This window comes from Rhipicephalus sanguineus, chromosome 7 (genome assembly GCF_013339695.2).
Source record: "Rhipicephalus sanguineus isolate Rsan-2018 chromosome 7, BIME_Rsan_1.4, whole genome shotgun sequence".
Classification (NCBI taxonomy): Eukaryota; Metazoa; Arthropoda; class Arachnida; order Ixodida; family Ixodidae; genus Rhipicephalus; species Rhipicephalus sanguineus.
In genome coordinates this window covers 23,361,091-23,380,801 of record NC_051182.1, presented here as the reverse complement: position 1 = coordinate 23,380,801, position 19,711 = coordinate 23,361,091, and the positions used below count along the sequence as shown (strand labels likewise).

Below are 19,711 nucleotides of genomic sequence, written 5' to 3'. Positions count from 1 at the left end.
GCACGTGGCTACTGCCAAGTACACCGCGACACTTGTAAAAAGTGACGTGACTCATCCGACTTGGTCAGTGACCGTGAATCTTCTCAGCCAATGCCTGACCAGACGAACTTTCGTCGAACTCTTGACCATATATATACAGATTCTTGCAGCTAACTCGACCCAAGCAGCGAGTTTAGAAGAGGGCACTGATGGCACACAGTGCTGTAAAAGTGCTGCCCTACGTAAACGGTTCAACGTGTGAGCATTAGTTCCGTCTGTACCGAAATTTTTTTTTACAAATACTTGCCTAATTCCCTCTGATATCATGTCATGCTGATTTATGCGTCATATACGATTACATCATGGCAATGTTTACCCGGTCATTCAGTTCCTTTGCATAGTAACTTCTTTAATTGGTAGTATTGTATATCGGCTTTTGGACAAGCGAGTGAAGACGAGGAGAACGAAGTGGCGCGACCGAGGACTCTGAGCTCGTGACCAGGCTGCCCGCTTTTCAGTGTTCTGAAAAGGCAATAAAGGGATGTTATAATACTGGCGACAAGGAAACGAGACCCCGCGAAGCAAATTAACGTTGAAGATGATGCCTAGAGGCAAGATATCATAATTTGTGCCTGGCAACGACTGGTCGTCATGGAGAGAGCACCTGGAGTTCTACTATGAAGCCAACGACATAGTGGAATCGTCCAAGAAGCGAGCGGTGCTGCTCACGCTTTGCGGTGAGCAAACCTATGAAACGCTGAGGGCCCTGGCGGCCCCAAAGAAGCCTTCCGAGGTGCACTTCGCGGACATCATCAAGCTACTGACCCAGCACTTCGACCCCATGCCTTCTGAGTTACTTGGCCGTTATCGTTTCCAGAAACGAAACGAGCTTCCTAACGAATCTGTCAAAGACTATGTGACAGCTCTGGGAACCTCGGCAAAGGATTGCAACTTGGGCAACGCAGACTCCACGACGGCGGAACGAGAGGCGTCGGGCGGTAGCATCGAGGCCCAGTCTCAAGCAGAGAATGCAAGGCTACCTTTGGAAGTGAGGCTGCGAGACAGACTGGTATGTGGAATCCACGATTCTCATCTTCAACAACGGTTGCTAGCTAAGGATAAGCTAACGTTTAGGAACGCCTACGAACTCGCGTTGACGGCTGAGTCAGCAATAGACCAGCAGAGGCAGATACAAGGCAGTAAGCAACAGGCTGACACTTTCGCTGTAAATCGTCAGAATCTTCGTGAGGCCATCACAAGCAAGCCGCCTCAGTGCTTCCGATCTTTTGCAGATCATAAGGTCGAGAAGTGTTTCTTCAAAAAGGCTACGTGTAACATCTGCCGCAAGAAGGGCTACATCGCCAAAGCTTGTCTCTCTAAGAAGATTAAGGCACAAAAGTACCAAGGAAGCCATTGTTTAGAAGAGAAAACGAGGTGTTCGATGAACAGGACGACTGCGACTGCCTCCTTACTGTTTTTCACACGAAACGACAGATGACAACCACACCAAGGTTCTTCGTGACAGTCTGACTTTCTGGTTGGCGACTCGAGATGGAAGTCGACTCGGGAGCGGCGTTCTGTATAATAAGTGCAGCGACTTTTGCTCGCCTCTAGCCTCAGGATTCTCCGGTGTTAAGAGAACGCAAGCTTGCTCCACGGACATGGTCCCGAGAATGTTTAGACATCAAGGGCTCCGCGCTCATTGAGGTTTCATTCAAAGAAATCAAAGCCCAGCGCCCTTTGCTCGTGCCTGGAGTATTGGAGCCAGTTTGTTAGGAAGAAATTCGTTCGAAAAACTGGGAATTACGATGCATGGGGTGAACAACCTCACGGGAAAAACCATGGAGGACACCTTAGTCAAGTTCTCTGCGGTGTTCGAGGGCGATCTCACTGGACATTCAGGTCCACCTTTACGCATCGACCTGGCTGAAGACGCGACACCCAAGCTTCTGAAATGCCGGCAAGTGCCATTTGCTTTACGCGAGGCCGTCTGTCGAGAACTCGACAAGCTCCAGGCCTAAGGCATAATCGAGTTCATCGCGGCTTCGGATTGGACTACGCCCGTGGTAGTGGTGAGGAAGAAGAATGGATCTTTGCGATTGTGTGGGGACTATAGAAGCACAGTGAATGCGACCATCGAGCCCACAGCGTATCCTCTACCGACGACAGCTGAGTTGCTGGCAACTCTTTGGGGTGGGCAGATATCCTCCAAGATTGATTTAACACGGGCTTATCAACAACTGTATGTCGACAGGCCACTCCGCACAAGGCTGCTTTCAACAGACCTAAGGACGCGCTGCGTTAATGTACAGTTCTTGCGCATTACGACGATTCTCGTCCGCTGATGCTGAGCTGCGATTCTTTGCCTGATGGTTTAGGAGCAGTACTTGTGCAGCTGGACGGAAACGGACAAGAAATACCAGTAGCGTTTGCATCAAGAACCATCGGAAAATGCGAGAGAAATTATTCTCAGCTTGACAGGGAAGGACTTGCAATTGTTTTTGGAGTCACGCACTTTCACCAGTATATTGCTGGTCGGCATGTACTCATCGTGACTGACCATAAGCCGCTTCTTGGAATCTGTGCCCTAGGAAACTGATTCAGAAAGTTTTATCACCGCGAATACTTGGACGGTGCGCGATTTTGAGCGCCTATGACTACGAGTTGGTGTACCGAGAAAGGAAAAGACACCAGAATGCAGATGCACTCAGTAGACTTCCTCTGGCCTTCAATGTCGATGAGCTGGCGGCACCGGGGGACGTGCTGATGATTGAAAGGTTGCGGAAACCTCCACTGACTGCCGTGAAGATAGCCACACTGACAGGGAAAGACTCCACGCTTTCTCAAGTTCACCATGGGCTACAAACCGGATCAACGGCATCATGGCAGGGTGAAAGTTTCCAACCATATAAGAGTCGGGTACAAGAACCCTCCACGCACCGTGGTTGTGTATTATGGGGCATACGAGTCGTGATTCCAACGGAAGCAAGAGAGGAAGCTTTGATTCTTGTTCTGGCTAATCACCCGGGAATAACCACGATGAAACGTTTCGCTCGCAGTCACCTGTGGTGGCCTGGGTTGGACGCCGACATAGAGGCCAAGGCGCGTTCATGCGAGACGTGCCAAATGCACAGCAGTCTTCCTTCCGCTGTTCCGATTCCGGAATGGCCCCGTCCAAATGAACCATGGAAGGTCGTTCATGTTGACTTCGCAGGGCCGGTGAACAATAAGAGCTTTTTAATCGTAGTGGATGCTTACTCCAAGTGGTTAGAAGTAAGGCAAGTGCCGTCACAGTCTACTTCCGCTGCAACAGATGTGCTACGGTGACTGTTCGCCATTTTTGGCATACCGCAAATGATAGTTTCTGATAACGAAACAGCATTCGTTTCCTCCGAAATGCAACACTTCTTCAATCTGAACATGATCAAGCACATAACATCAGCTCCATATCATCCGGCTACAAATGGGCAAGCGGAACGTATGGTGGCCGAAGTGAAAATGGCTCCCAAGAAACTGACTGAGGGAAGCCTTTCCTGTCGGCTATCGCGGTTTTTATTCAAGCAGCATACGACACCGCACACCACAACCCAGAAAACGCCTGCATAACTAATGTTCGGATGGCAGCAGCCGACTCACCTGGATGCGCTACACCCGCGAAAACGTACTCAAAAGGGGAAGGTGGATGACGTGGCTGGGTTAAGAATATAAGGTGTGGGTTAAGAATTTCCTCAACAACCCCGCATGGCTACCCACTGTAGTAGTTGAAGAATGCGGCAAAACGTCGTTTATAACTACGACCCAAGATGGCAGGATGCACAGGCGTGATGTGGATCATATGAAGAGAAGGTACACGGGGATCGCCAACGCCGTTCAAGAATCACCCTATTATTCTTGACCAGAAGACGATGCAGACGAAGACAATCGCTGCCCTGCAAGACTAAGTTCAGGTGCCGAGTGTGAGACGGAAGATGCGCCCGCAGCTTTTGGTTCGTCTCCTAATGCGGACGCGGATTCGGCCATTGAAGCAAGGACGCTGGAGAAAAAGCAGCCCACACAACGCTCGCAACCCGTTCCAGGCGGTAGGCCACGCAGCCGCTATGGTCGTATTTTGAAGGTGCCAGATCGACTGTCCATGTGAAGGTGCCGTCATCGAACTGACTTCAAGTATTAATAAAGATCACTAGAGGGGAGAATTATTGTATATCAGCTTTTGGAAAAGCGAGCGAAGACGAGGAGAACTAAGTGGCGCAACCAAGGACTCTGAGCTCGTGACCAGGGGTGCTATGCAGGATGGCCCGAGCTACTCCGGCACACGAGTTTGCTGCGAGCCTGCCCTACGGCGGTAATGATAGGAAGACAGTGCGGAGTGCGCAATAGCAGCGTTGATAATAATGGATAGAAGGACGCGCATGGCGTCACAAACGCATGTGCGGCAGTTGCGGCGGTTTTCAAAAAAAATCACAGCACATCCACGGGTAAATGATGAAGAGCTTGGGCGAAGCTCCTGAAGCAATCATGGTTACAACGTGAAATCTTCAGTGGTTTCGCCCAGCAGTAATCAAAGCGATAGCTCAGTACAGCATCAACGACGTGACAAACGCTGTATATATGTATACAAGAAATTTTATTAATCGTAAGTGGTAGCTAGACGTGGCTTCCGTTCCCCCTTCATTAAAACGGCTTTATTGTCGGTGAAGTGATGGATCGGTGATGGATCTATTATACTGTTCGGGAGATACTGCCGGTTACGCCGGATGCGGGACATGGTTAGACTAAGAAGAGCTTCACCCCTAAAAAAACACTGCGTGCGACCGCGTCAACGCCACCACTAAGTCAACATTTCAAGTGCAGCGACGTCAGCGTGATTGTCACGCTATCTTTTTGCCAAAGGAACATCGCGCCTCCCGTAGGCGTGTTTGTGGGCGTTTGTCATCTTTCGGGCAAGTTCTTTTGTTCCACCTGCAGCATGGAAATTTGCACTCTCGAAGGCAAAAGCGGCGTACACGCAGCACTCTCGTGCAGCTCGTTTTGCTTCTATATCGAATATTACAGATAAATAAATGGGCAGGTTACTGCAACTTACATTACACGTCTGAAAATTTTTCTGCAGTAACGAATCGATAGAAACAATGTCTTCACCAACATGTAAATATTAACATTTCTTGCCGCAGACGAAAACGGGCGCCCTTGCTTCATGGCTGTAAGTGGTATGTCGTGAGCGCGGTGAAATTGAATGTGACATCGTAGACCCGTGATGATATCACCTTTAGATCTTCGTGCGTGTGTGCGTAGTCTGTGCGAATATGGTCATAGATGAATCGTGCCGCTCGCTGGCGTTGCCGCCTGAGCACTACTCCTCGGCAAGAGCAAACGCGGTGGGCGGACCCGATCTTCGCCGCGGGCATCTGTCAATCAAACTGATTGACGCGCGAACTCGGGTACAAACTCGTCGATTCTGAAAAGGCCCCTGTTCAACTCGTGACTGTCGTAGTTGCGGTGTGTCTGTCAAGTGGTTCATGCGGTGGACGCTAAGCAGCAGCTTTTTCGCATATGAAATAATTTGGTCAGCTTGCACTACATGTGCAAGGCTGGAGCCATCGGACGAGCTTGTGATCACCTAGCTTCTTTCAGCTTTTTACGCGCCTCGTCTACTGAGTCTGCTCGGTGTGATTCGGAGTGTAGACCACGTCAGCTCGGTCTCAACATTGACGGTATTAATTAGTAAGCTGTAAATAAAATTATATTTGACAGCCCTGTGCTAATTGGTAATGTTTGAACCAACACGGCATTAATTAAGCAGGTTTAATTGGCAAGGTATGAATTAGTAGGAGCTAATTAGCATAATCCTAATTATCACGATACTATTTAGAGTGGTCTTAGTAAAGTTCTTATTAGCTCGGTTTCTGATAGCGCATCCCCAATTAGCGTCACGTTAATTTACATGACATTAATTAGCGGTGTCTTAGCTCTACGCGGCTCCTTTAGCATGGTCTTAGTAAGATGTGGCTTAATTCGCTTGGTCTTACATGCCCTTGCCTAATTAGCTTTATTATATCATGCCCTGACTTAGCTAGGTATAGCGCCTAGCCAATTAGCTAATCAGCCGGGCGCACGTGCTCGGGGAGCGAGCAGACGATGAGTAAGAGGGCGTAGAGGGCGCGCACCGTACCGAGCAACGCGCTAAAATGTACAGAGAGAGAGGAATAGATAAAAAGAAAACGCAGGGAGGTTAACCTGGCGCGAGTGACCGGTTTGCTACCCTGCAAAGGGGTGGGGATATAGGGGTCGGAAAGAGCACAGAGAGAGAGAGAGAGATAAAATGAAAACAAAAAAAAATACACGCACACATGCACACACTCGCACGACGTTCCAGTCAGAGCCGTTCTGAGAGACCAGTTGAACGCAGAAAGCGCAGTAGCGCTTGCACAGCCTTTTTCTGCGACGTTTGGTCCGGTCGATGGCGCAGGATTCTTTCTGCCGACAGAGTGAGGTCGTCCAACTTATCGAGCGCGTTGCAAAGTGACTGTCTCTGTGAGCAGCACTGTGGGCAGTCGCACAGAATATGTTGAATTGTTTCATCACTGCCGCAGTGGTCCTATGATGCGGCGTCGTCCATTCCTATGCGGCACGCGTACGCGCGCGTAAATGCGACACCCAACCATAACCTGCACAGGAGGGTAGCGTCGCCTCGGCGAAGGCCTGGAGGAATTTGGGGGCTGAGAGTTGGGTCCAGGGAATATAGTCGCGCATCCGTGAAGTGCGGCTCGTTCCATTGCGACGTGGTGCATTGACGAGCAAGCATGCGGAGCTTCCGTGCAGCGTCAGTCCTAGAGAGCGGTATTATTATTTGACTTTTTTTCTGTATGGGCTGAACGGGCAGCTTGATCGGCCCGTTCATTGCCGATAATCCCACAGTGACTTGGAAGCGAGTGAAAAGTTATTTCATGGCCTTTCTCAATTAAATGATGAGTCTCTTCTGCGATCTGAAATACCAGTTGCTCGTGCGGGCCGCGGCTTAAAGGTGACAAAAGGGATTGCAATGCCGCGTTTGAGTCACTGAAGATCGTCCATTTTTGTGTCCGTTCATCAGTAATGAAACGTAATGCGGCAAGAAGCGCTGCGAGCTCTGCTGCTGTCGATGTCGTAAGGTGAGAGGTCTTAAATTTGATTGTTGTGGCTTTCAGAAATATCACGACAGCTGCGGTTGAGCTTTTCGTCATAACGGAGCCGTCGGTGTATACGTGCATTGAGCCTCGGTACTTCTCATATAACAGGAGCAAAGCGAGCTGTTTAAGAGCCGGTGACGACATATCTGCCTTTTCACGGATGCGGGTATCGCCAGGCTGATGATAGGCTGAATCAGGCACCACGGAGGAACTGAAGGTCTCGCAGCGGGCGTGAAGCATGTTGGCAAAGACTCGCGATACGCGGCTACGATTCGGCAAAAAGAGGTGCATGGTCGGTCTACTGGTAAAGACGCTAGGTGGTGGCGGGGAGTCCGAGCAAGATGCCTTATATGTGTCCTGAGTGCTTCGACGTCAATGTGTGTCTTGATGAGGTGGTCTCTGGCGATCGCTATAGAAGCCACCGTCGACGCGCTAAGAGGCAAGCCTAGGCAAATTCGGAGCCCTTGGCCCTGAATATTTTGTAGTATTCGTAGGCTTGTTTTGCTTGCGTTGGTTAACGCGGGCAACCTGTAGCGCAGGAAGCCGAGGAAAAGTACCCTGTACAGCTGTAGCATAGCACTTGGTGACATTCCCCAAGTCTTGCCTGCGAAGAACTTCAATAGATGACAGATGCCGATCAACCGCTTTTTTATGTACGATACGTGATGGCTCCATGAGAGATCCCTGTCGATTGTGACACCCAGAAACTTGTATGACCGAATATACGGTATAGTTTGGCCATTGATCAATACGCCGTAATTATTCATAGGTTTGCGCGTAAAAGCCACGAGGGCGCATTTCTCGGAAGAAATCTTCAAGCCTCGATTACGGAGGTAACGGGCAGTTTGAGCGGCAGCTCTTTGAATTCTCGCTCGCAACTGCAGACCTGTTACGGCGGACGTCCAAGTGCAGATATCATCCGCGTACATTGATATCTTCACTGTGCTTGGAAGGTGCTCAAGGAGGGCAATCAGCGTAGGATTGAACAATACAGGATTGAGTACGCCGCCCTGGGGGACGCCACGGTAGCTGTAATTGTGGAGAGGTTTGGCCGTTTTCGGTGCTCACAAAAAAGGATCGCATTGAGATATAACTACGTATCCAGCGATACATCCGACCACCTATTCCTACCTCTTCGAGAGCGGTGAGGATGTATTGATGTGTAACATTGTCGTACGCCCCTTTTGACGTCGAGGAACAAAGAAGCGCAGAGACGCCTACAGCCTTTCTCGTGTTGAACGAAGGTGACCAGGTCAACGACGTTATCAATTGATGATCGACCACGTCGAAATCCTGCCATTGCATCTGGGTAGACGTTGTTACCCTCCAAGTATCACTCCAGGCGTCCGAGGATCATCCTCTCCATAACTTGGCCTACGCAACTGGCCAGTGCAATCGGACGGTAGGATGAGAGCCCCAACGGTGACTTGCCAGGCTTCAATAGTGGAACCAGGCGACTGGTCTTTCAGTTTGTCGGGAGCGAGCCATCTCTCCAAGATTCGTTGTACATATCTAGGAGAAACATTCTCGCGTGCTCACACAGATGACGCAGGGCTCTGTAAGAAATTCCGTCGGGCCCTGGTGCCGACGTGTGTACACACAGAGCTAGTGCTGCCTTGAGTTCGTTGATGGAAATTCGCAAATCCATGCGGGGATCACGTGGTTGCGGACAACTGCTCGAGAGTAGTAAGCTTGTTGCTGCTGTCATTTGGCCAGATAATCTGTCACAGAATTCTTCGGCCACGTCTATATCTGGTCTTTTTTTGGAGAGGGCTAGAGCCTTGAATGGCGACCACTGAATGGCTTTTGTGCGCAGACCTCGTACCGTCTCTACAAGTGCGATAGAGGTTTACGAGGGTTAAGCGACTCACAGAAAGCAGTCCAACGTTGCGATTTAAGCTTATCTATCCGGCGCTGGATCTTCTTCTGTAGACGTCGAGCGGTCCGCAAGTCTTCTACTGCCCCCGTGCGTCGGTGTCTTCGTTCACCACGTCGGCGAATCGCTCGAAGTCGCTCCAACTCTATGTCGAATTCCGTTAATTTCGAAGAGCAAGTGAGAGTACGCGTAGTGTCGTGTATCGTGCTCTTGATTGTCTCCTCTAAGTCAAGTGACCTATTCGTTTGACACTGCTCTTCCATGCGAGATTGAAATTTTGTCCAATCCAGTCTTTGAATGTTATCGCGTATCCTGGAAGGGGATAAACCTTCAATCTTGATATATGTGGGAATGTGGTCACTCCCGTGCGTTTCTATGTCCCTAAACCACCCAGCATGCCTGACGAGGCTTCGTGAAACAAACGCCAAGTCAAAACAGCTGCTATACGTTGAACCACGGGGAAACGTTAGAGTGCCGTCATTTAACAAGAAAAGTTCATTGTCGGAGGCGAAGGACACCAAATTTCTGCCTTTAGCATTGATCTTCCTACTTCCCCAGAGTGTATGATGAGCATTGAAGTCCCCGATGATAACGCACGGGTGGGGAGTTGATGACAGGATGCTTTGTAGTCTTTTATGGTCAAACCGACTTGATGGGGATAGGTAGGCGCCCACAAAAGTGACGGTAAATCTCTTCTTCACTGTAAGACATATATATTGATTATCGTCGTGATGGCACACCGGCTGATGAATGTAGGTGAGGTCACGGTGAATAAACATCAGAACCTTGCTGTTTTCAGCAGTTGTAGAAGACATAAGTAATTCATATCTGGAGAGTCGGATGGCGTTCGGTAAGTTCGGCTCACAGATGACGATGATGGGAAACATGTTGGTGTACACGAACCGACGGAAATCAGCAATGCGTGATCTCAGTTCCCGGCCATTCCACTGGAAAATCGCTGCCTTTCGGACCTCGTCCCTGAATGACAGTGGCTGGTGAGCGGTTATCTACTGAAGGGCTGCCAGTACTGGAGTCAAAGCGTCCAGTACTTGGAGTGCATTTCTGGCGGTCGTTGTGTGCATGTTGTTTAACAACACGCGAATGGCATTTATTAAGGGTCGCAGAAGAGCAATCACTTGCTGATCTGTATTCCGCAAGTCCTCTGTTGTAGCAGCTTGCTCTGATGAGGGCGGCTTATGCTGTGGTTCTTCCTTAAGTCGCCTAGGTGTAAGTGGCGGCCATTCCTTGGTAGAGAGAGACCTGCCCGTTTTCTGGTTTCTAACATCTGCATTTGCCAGGCTAGAAACTGCAGCTGGCGGTGTTCCCTGATGAGTCGGCTTACTTGCTGAAGTTGACGTTGTCCGTCGTGAAGACCTCCGACGGCGACGTCGTCTTCGCCGGACTTTTTCAGCGGCTTCTTTGTGGGTTGAGCTGTCTCGCACCATTTGCTTAATAATAGATATCTCTTTCCTTATGCGCGGACACTCTTTGGAAGAAGCACTGTGAGCACCTTGACAGTTAGGACATTTCAATATGGTAGCGTTACAGTTGTCTTCCGAGTGCGGTAATGCGCATCGGGGGCACACTGCAGAGTTCGTGCAAACGCCCTTCACGTGGCCGATCTTATGGCAGTTGAAGCATTGCACAGGTCTCGGGATAAATGGTCGAACCTGGTGACGAAAGTGGCCAACCTTCACATAGGAGGGGAGACAGTCACCTTTGAACGTTATTCTCGCACAACGTGTGTTACCAAGGCGGCCGACGTTCACAATGACGTTGTCTACACTCGCTGGTTTTATGAGCACAGGAAGGTCTGCGTTAGGGATTTCAGTGTCAATGTCGTAATGACTCCTGCTACGGTGGCACCATCAGATGGTATGATGGACCTGACTGTGATGTTTCCCAGCTGCGTTACTTGCTGCAGCGTGCTCAGCGCGCTCGGGTTCATCACATCAATTGCCATGATCTTTCTTCTTGTATTTATCCGTACATCTTTGACCTCGTTCGGCACAACATGTACAAAATGTACAGGCCGGCCATGATGATTATACTCGTGGTCTCGGCGATTAGCTCCGGCCGCGGTGTCGTAAGGCACTCGGCCGGAGCTAATCTCAGAGGCCACGGTGCTGATTATTCTAAATGATACTTAGTGCAAACATTAAGCTCTTTTAAATTTAAACAGCCCGTAACTCTAAAAAATATTGTTAATAAAAGTTTCTGACACTTTTCTTGCATGGGTATGTTTGAGGCCCGTGTACTTAGATTTATGTGCTGGTTAAAGAACCCCAGGTGGTCAGAATTTCCGGAGCCCTCCACTACGGCGTCTCTCATAATCATATCGTTGTTTTGGGACGTTAAACCCCAGATATTATTATTATTCTTGCATGGGTGCACTTCTGCGCTCAGTGAAACGACAAACAAATGAAAGAAGATGCCGCTTGTTTGAAGACTTTGTCGACAGCCCTTGACGTGACGACGCGTTTCATCGTAACCAATGAAACGCAGCGCGCGCTCATCGATGGATTTGACCTTTTCTTGCTGTTAGCCCGTTCAAAAGGGGGTGTCGCCAGAGCTCGGAAAGATTCCGAGTTTTGCCAAACTCGGGCCATCCTGCATAGCACCCCAGGCTGCCCGCTTTTCAGTGTTCTGAAAAGACAATAAAGAGATGTTACAATAGGTAGTTTATAGCGCTTTTCACAAGCGCTATTAATAGAATTCTCTTTTTTTAGATTCGACTTACAGATACTAAAGTTAAGCACGCTCTCATTTCTTTCAGCAGTGGCTCGGCACACGATCGACGCCCGCGAGTTTCAATGTTGGGGCACGAGCACAACTATTCCAAGCACGCGGCTATGTGACGGCACAGACGATTGCCCCTTGGTGGTAGAGCAGTATGCATCTCAAGGATTTGAAAGACCCGACGAAAGCCAGAAGATTTGTGGTAAGCCTGTCAAGGTCACTTAACGTATTTTGACGTCTCATCACGGCCTATATATCATTACTTTCTTTTTCTGGGGCTTAACGCCCAAAAACCACGATATGATTATGAGAGACGGCGTAGTGGAGGGCTCTGGAAATTTAGACCTCCTGGGGTTCTTTAACGTGCACCTAAATCTAAGTACACGGGCCTCAAACATTTTCGCCTCTAACGCAAATGCAGCCGCCGCAGCCGGTATTCGATCCCGCGACCTTCGGGTCAGCAGTCGAGCGCCATAACCACTAGACCACCGCGGCAGGCGCTTACATATCATTACAAGATTGCATAATGTGACGGTAATGCATAATGACTGATTGCATAATTTGACTGTATAATGTGATTGTAATGCGAGAGGTTTTCCCAGGGCACTACACAGGCAGCTGTGGTGCGGTTCTTAGGCTGTCTATTTTTTTACTATTGAACGTTATCGCTTCCTTGGGAGTAGACGTTTCCTAGCCTGCCCAGTTTTCCGGCACAACGAAGACGTTCTGCTACTCCAGGCCGTCGCTTCTCGTATATTTCTACCAGTGGGCGGTGACGAGATGAAGGCGGGGTCTGGCTCTTTTACCCGTCTCTGTTGCTGAGCGTTTCTGTGCGTGACTTCACGTAGGCAAAGCAACATGACAGGCATCATGAAAAAAGCGTTTGGAGCCTGTGGCTCAGGGCTATATGCTCTAAAGCCGAGTAGGCTAAGAAAGAAGATTAGAACACATTATGGGGATGGGCTAAAGAGAAAACATGAGTTATTTTCGAAAAAAAACATATTTTTTTACGTTTGTACTTATTTCGCCAGTTTGAGTTTCTCTGCTATCACGACAATACCACTCAGGATTGCATATAGATTGAAACTGGGTTGAAATAGCGTCTGAAAAGCACAAGCTGGTGCTTAGAAACCGGAAAGTGCACATTGTCTAGAGTCCCCCTGTTAATACCGACGGCTTCTTGCCATTTCAGCTCGCGCGAGAAGCTCCCCAAATATACAATATCAAAACAACAATTCTTCAGCTCGCATTAATGACGAAGCCATGAAAAAAGCCTAGTTTTCCACATAGACAAGGTTTTAATTTTGCGAACACGACGTGCTTTTCTCACTGTAATTTTACTTTCGGAGGCATTTGTCAGACGACTGTTACGGTGATGAACGTAGAACTCAAGCCAGTCAAGAGCAAACTCTTTATTGGGGATGATGTGCCCGTACACTTCCAGTACAACGATAATGGCGAGCGCAGTCATCGATCGTCGATAGTCTGATCGTCAGTGAAACACATCGTGTTTTACACGTGCGTTATTGAGCACTCCAATATTACCGCTGGGGCTTGTGAATTAGCCTCAGAATGAGCTCAACCACTCGCTTCGTAAGCGCAATGTTAACGGAACAGTCTAAAACAGGGGTCTCAAACAAGCAGTCTGCCCAGCCCGGACATGACTGTCTTTGTCCCATTTTAGAGCGCAACCTGCGTTAAGCCGCGTCGCCGTCGTCGACGTAACCGATAGAGCGAACCAGGACGAAAGGGAGCGAATGCGCAGCGCAGCGAGCAGTGTTGCCAACCAATTTTTGAAAAATACCCTACGTCACAGTCAAATTGTCCTACTTTACCCTAAACATATTTTTATTACTCTGCATTTTACCTTACGCCTAAAATAAAGCCGTTTAATGAAGTACTTACTATACTTCCCTCTACTACATGCTGAGATGTCATGGCGCTGATGTCGGTAACGACTTCGCCGTTTCAAAATTTACTTTGGAGAGAGACTAAGGAACATGAAAGCCTGCATATGGGAAGAGAAAACGTCCCGGTACTTGTATGGGAAGAGCGTTGAGTCACAGTTGAGAAAAAGAACATGGAGACTCATCAGCAATACGGCTGGCAGTCTAAGCGATATGGCTGCAAGGACCGTTCAGCGAAAAGTCAGAGAAGCGGAAAAAGTTTATTGGATTGCAGCGATGGGAAGAAAACCGGCTCTGAGTAGTTACCGAAAATGTAAAGATGAAACAAACAAGGATACATTTTATGATCATTCAAGGGGCAGCGATTTGCTGTTTGAAGCGAGGTCGGCTTGTCTCACAACGCATAGTTCTAGAGAGAGATTCAATAAAGAAGAAGAAAAATGCATGTGTGTACCCCCTAAGACTACTCAAAATTGTTAATCACTCAATCAGAAATTCCTGGATTCCACCTGATTGGAGAGTTGCGCAACTAATTCCGTTATTAAAAAAGCAAGGCGCCGGATTTACCTTGTATAATATCAGGCCTATATCCCTCACATTGGATCGAGTAAAACTCATCGAAAAAATCTTGCACATTCAGATATGCAATTGGTTGAATGAAAACATGATCTTAACCCGAAGCCAAATTGTATTCAGTCGTGCCTGCTCCATTTGGTGTGCGTACGTTGACCTAGAAAGTAGAATGCAACTTGCTCAATATCAGAAACAATATTGCGCTTTAGTAACATTAGACATTACAAAAGCTTACGACAGCGTGAAGCATGTGAAACTGATACAGTCGCTCCAGAACTTAGGTCTGCCACAATACTTTGTTGCATGGATCTATGTATTTTTAAGTGATACAGAATTTTATTGCTCACAATGCGGTGTGACTTCTTCAAAATATAAACAATCGAGACGTCTCCCACAAGGGTCTGTATTATAACGGCTATTGCTTAATGTTCTGCTATGTACTATCCCCATACAAAAGGATGTAGAGGTGTACGTGTATGCCGATGACACCGCTTTATTTGCTACATCAGCAGACGTTTCAGACACTATAACAAATTCTGAATACATATATGAGCAGACTGGAAACGTGGCTGGAGGCCATTAACTTATCCCTCAATATTAATAAAAGCGGAATCGGAGTTTTCGCACAAAGTGTTCCGGTGCAAATGTCTTTACCGACAAGACATCATACCCCAGGTAGAGTCAGTTTGGTACTAAGGACTAACCTATACCGAAAAACTTAACTGGAGTCCTCATATAGAAAACATGGCTGTTAAGGGAACACACGCAGTAGGTATGCTACGTAGGCTCAGCAACAAGCGCGCAGGTTTTGCGCAGAGACGCGCTTGTTATGATTTACTGTATTGTCACGTGGTCGTGACGTCGACGAAGACAGCAGTCGGCGTTTGCAGGATGAAACTGTTTATTTCGCCGAACTTGTGGCCGGAAAATGAGAACTAGAACTACAGCAATACACGCTGTACAATGATAGCGGCGAACAGGGCGTCGTCCGTCGATCAACTGACAAGCGGTCAAGCGCGTAGGTTTTTATACAGGCGCTATGGAACTTTCCAGCAATATCGCTGGTGGCGGCGTTATCTCTCGACAAAGCTGGAACATTCGCGTGCGGCGCGCAATCTTAACAAAACGATCTACCAAAATCGTGAAGCTTCTCGAACACTGCTTCGGGGCCAGCGTCGAGCGTTGATAACCGTCCTTGCTGGTCAAACTCGAACACATCAAAATAAAAGAAGAAGCGGGCGTGGCAGTATGTACATTCGACCGATATTAGAATTCGGCTGCGTTTTGTTTTCTGGCGCTCCGGCTTACAAAGTTCGACCACTCGTACTTTTAGAACGTGAATCATTACGCTTGTCTTGGGCTTTCTAAATTTGTCGCAAACAATATTCTATACGAAGGATCACGCCTGCCTTCGCTTATCAAAAGGTTTCATAGTCTAGCTTTACGAACATTCCTAAAACTTTATGCTTCTCCACAGAGGAGGTCACAGCATGTTTTCATTAATCAGCCGGCCTCATTTTTAACCACCAGTGGTCTACATTACGTAGCACCCAAGTCATTTTTACACAAAATCTTTTGGACCCATTCGAAGTTCACCTCTATGAAGTACTTATACTCAGCACTGTAGAAACAATTAGGATTGAATTTGACGACAAATGTTCAGAGAATGATAAACAGTTACCATAACGATGTCTAAGTGGTGTCAAGACGTTTATTAGCGACGGCGCACGACAGCGACAGCCAAAGCGGGGCCGACACTCTGCACGAGGGGCGTGCGCTCAGAGTAGAGGACGACCCACTAGAAGGCGCTCGAGAGGACGACCCATTACTGGGTAGGAACGCTTCGCTGAGACGGGTCCCTGCCATACAATAAGAAAAATGGTGAGAAACCAGTATTGCTCTGAGGGGCGGTATTGTAGGCGTATGTGACGAAGGGCAGAATGGCATCCCAATTTGTGTGGTCGGCGGCGACGTACATCGAGAACATGTCGCCGAGCGTGCGGTTGAAGCGTTCGGTGAGGCCATTCGTCTGCGGGTGGTAAGCTGTAGGTTTGCGGTGAACAACGTTGCACTCTTTGAGAATGGCTTGGACGATTTCCGACAAGAAGACACGGCCTCGATCGCTGAGCAGCTCCTGGGGTGGACCATGACGCAGCATGAATCGGTGGAGCAGGAAGGAGGCCACATCGCGCGCTGTAGCCGCAGAGAGGGCATCAGTTTCAGCGTATCGCGTGAGGTGGTCTACAGCGACGATGGCTCAGCGGTTACCAGCGGACGTCAGAGGAAGTGGCCCATACAAATGATGCCAACGCGCCCAAACGGTCAGTCAGGGCAATGTAGAGGTTGCAGACCTGCCGGCGACAGGGGCGTCGAAGTTTTGGACGCACCGTCGACGTCGCCGAGGTAGCACAGGCACGTGTGCCATTAAGAGTTGCGCAGAACAGTATCCATCGTGCGCTCAAAGGTCGCGGGCGCATTGCACAGCCCAAACGGCATGACGTTGAATTCGTACAAGCCGTCGGGTGTGACAAACGCCGTCTTCGGTCGAGCGTCATCAGCCATGGGAACTTGCCAGTACCCTGAGCGCAAATCTAGCGATGAAAAGAACTCTGCCCCTTGCAGGCTGTCAATGGCGTCGTCTATTCGAGGTAGGGGATAAACGTCCTTACCGGTGATCCTATTGAGTCGTCGGTAGTGCACACAGAACCGCACAGAGCCGTCCTTCTTCGCAACGAGAACGACAGGAGACGCCCACGTGCTGTTTGAAGGTCGAATAACATCGCGGCGGAGCATGTCTTCGACTTGCTCGTTAATCACACGACGCTCTGTTGGCGACACGCGATATGGATGTTGCCGCAGTGGTGGTTGGGCGCCAGTGTCGATGCGATGCGTGACAGCCGACGCGCGGCCAAGAGAAGTTTGCGCGACATCGAACGAAGAACGATATTCTTCCAACAGGCATAAAACTGGGAGCGCTCGACCGACGTAAGGTTGTCAGCAATCGTGGAACCAAACACATCAGCGGGTGACGAATCAGATGTGGAAACAGCACTGAGCGAACGGGAGCTGGCGCAGTGCGTGTCACCCGGTGCGTCCACACTTGTGCGTCTTCGAGGGTTTCCGCTCTGCCGAGACATTCCCCTCGCACCAACCTAACAATGTACGGGGATGGGTTCGTAACGAAAATATTGGTGTCGCCCTGAATGACTTGCATTTTATTGCCCCCATAGCAAAATAATGCAATGGTGGGAATAAACTTCAAAAATTTTTATCTCAACTAAAACAAAAACTACTTTGATTAAACTTTCTCTGGACAAAGCCGTTATGATTCTGAATCGTCTACCCTATTCTGCTTATTTTTTCTTGGAGCACCTGAGGGTGCTACAGGCGTATCAACAGAGGCCAAAGTAGCGTTTTTGCCAAGTTCGGGATTTTATTTGACATCCTATGCGCCGCACACAGGCAAAACAAGAACATACAAGATAGTACGTCTTATGGGGAGTTCTATAAAAATATTTTAAGTATTCGATCAATAATCGCATTTTGCAAAAAAATTATCTAATACACTACAATTAAATCAACTTTACCTACGCGCTAATGTGTAAAAAATATAAAGCTACTACAAGGAACTGTACTATAATGAAATAACGATGCTCGAAACACGCAAAAAAGCAAGCGTCGAAAGAATGCCTGGAGGGGTCGATTTATAGCGAATTTTTTTTTCGTACCTGGTTTTTCAACATTTCTTGAAGTTCAAATGGCGCTGACGTGCCCAAAAATTTCTGGCGCTCGAATTATTTTGGGAAAATACTTTAGAAGTATGTGTGTATTTTCTCAGATTTTTTTAGAGAAACAGACTTTTGTCGAGCACCCGGATTGGCACAGTTGGCGTGGAATGACCCTCCTGGAATGCCTACCGCAAGTACAGTTGTTAACTTCCCACTGCGTCATAATTCTTCCTTTTGGGAATCAGCGAATGGCCCATTGCGCGTCCCTAATGCAACACCGCTTTATAATGGGCGGGCCTTTAAAAGACCCACTCGTTCCGCAATTTCCATGTGTTGACGCCTGGCGTGATTCTACGCTTCTGCCACGCGTTACTACATGCGTTAAAGGGACACTAAAGAGAAAAAAGATGGTTGATCCCTCCGCCATAGGAATCGGAATAACACGAAAGTAAAGCGTGCCCTTACAGAAGTAACTGAATGTTTACTGTACATTGATATAAGAGGGTTTGCAAAATGTATATGGATGCTTGGCAGTTATAGCCCCGTTTAACGTGGATGCACCCACTCTGATGTTTGGTGGTACATCTCCATGCCCACGACTAACGCCCATGTTAAATTATTAAACAAACCCTTGTGGTAGCTGTAGTAGTTAGCGGTCAAAGCGTAATCAGAGAACGAGGTGTGATAGCCAGAAGAGCGTCGATGATTGGACGCAGAACTCCGTCGCCATCCCGCAGCATGTTAAAATGTGATTGAACACCACGGCTGGACTAGAGGGAAACGCAAAGCTCGTCGTGCCGCCCCGGTAGCCCGGCCGCGGGAAGACGCTTCATCAGCCAGAAAACCCGCAAAAAGAAAATGCGGGTGGCGACACCACCTTGAAGTTCCTGCACTAATTACCTTGACGTCATAGATCTTGACGGCGTGTAATTCGGCGTACGTCATTCTTAGCCGGTAAAAATTAAATGCGTTGTCCTTTGAGGGGACCAGAGAACACCAAGTATCAGAAAATTTCATTGAGCCAATGTCGTCAATATACGAAAAATACACTTTGTAATCCGTGACGTCAAGCCCGGAGATTGCGCGCACGAAATTAAATGTGAAATTTTGACTTTGATTTCCTGCTCTATTAATATTCATATAATGATGAAATTGACGTCATTACAACTTTCAAACTACATTTTATCAATCAAAACTGATTCGTTGATTCATTTTTAGTGTCCCTTTAAGGAGACTTCGTCCACTACCTGACATTCATATCGTGTTTTTTTTTTTTCCGAAGCCCTTTGAAGCAATAACGGGGCCCTGTGATAGAACACCTGCTTACCACGAAGACGGCCCGAGTTTGAATCTCACGCGAACCGGTTTTATTGCGATAGCAATTAATATGGACAGTCTCGACGGGTTCTTGCTGTCGCCGTTGCCGTCGCCGTCATGTCCTTCCGGTATGAAGTCCAAATTGATACGACCATCCGCGGATTGTATGTTCTACCACGGGTAAAAGCGCGCGAGCTGGGGCGACGAACGCAGGCCCATTACCGTCGCTCGGAGGATGCATGCGATAACATCAACCCGCTCGGGAGGCCTGCCGTCGAAGCAGACAGGAAACGCCCCGCCCGTCTTTACCGAGCCTTAAAAGACGCGAGGGGGGGCGGAGTGTCGCGCGAGGAGCAACATTGAACGTTTAATCTCAGGGCGCGATCGCTGGCGCGCGCGCTATCTCGAAAGCCATTACAGCGGGCG

The 19,711-nt window shown here is 48.5% G+C and overlaps 1 protein-coding gene across 13 annotated transcripts in view; it reads left to right on the top strand.

The window, feature by feature from the left end:
• Nucleotides 1–19,711, top strand: part of LOC119398546 (uncharacterized) — a 172,034-nt gene that overhangs the window by 68,185 nt on the left and 84,138 nt on the right. For 6 of the 13 annotated variants that reach the window (XM_049417646.1, XM_049417649.1, XM_049417654.1 and 3 more), the window contains exon 4: nt 11,798–11,962. The exons of 3 other annotated variants lie outside the window; for them this stretch is intronic. In XM_049417646.1, the coding sequence (XP_049273603.1) occupies nt 11,798–11,962 (165 nt within the window). The remainder of the gene's footprint in view (nt 1–11,797; nt 11,963–19,711) is intronic. 4 more of the 13 variants (XM_049417656.1, XM_049417651.1, XM_049417655.1 and 1 more) reach the window with 1 other exon arrangement.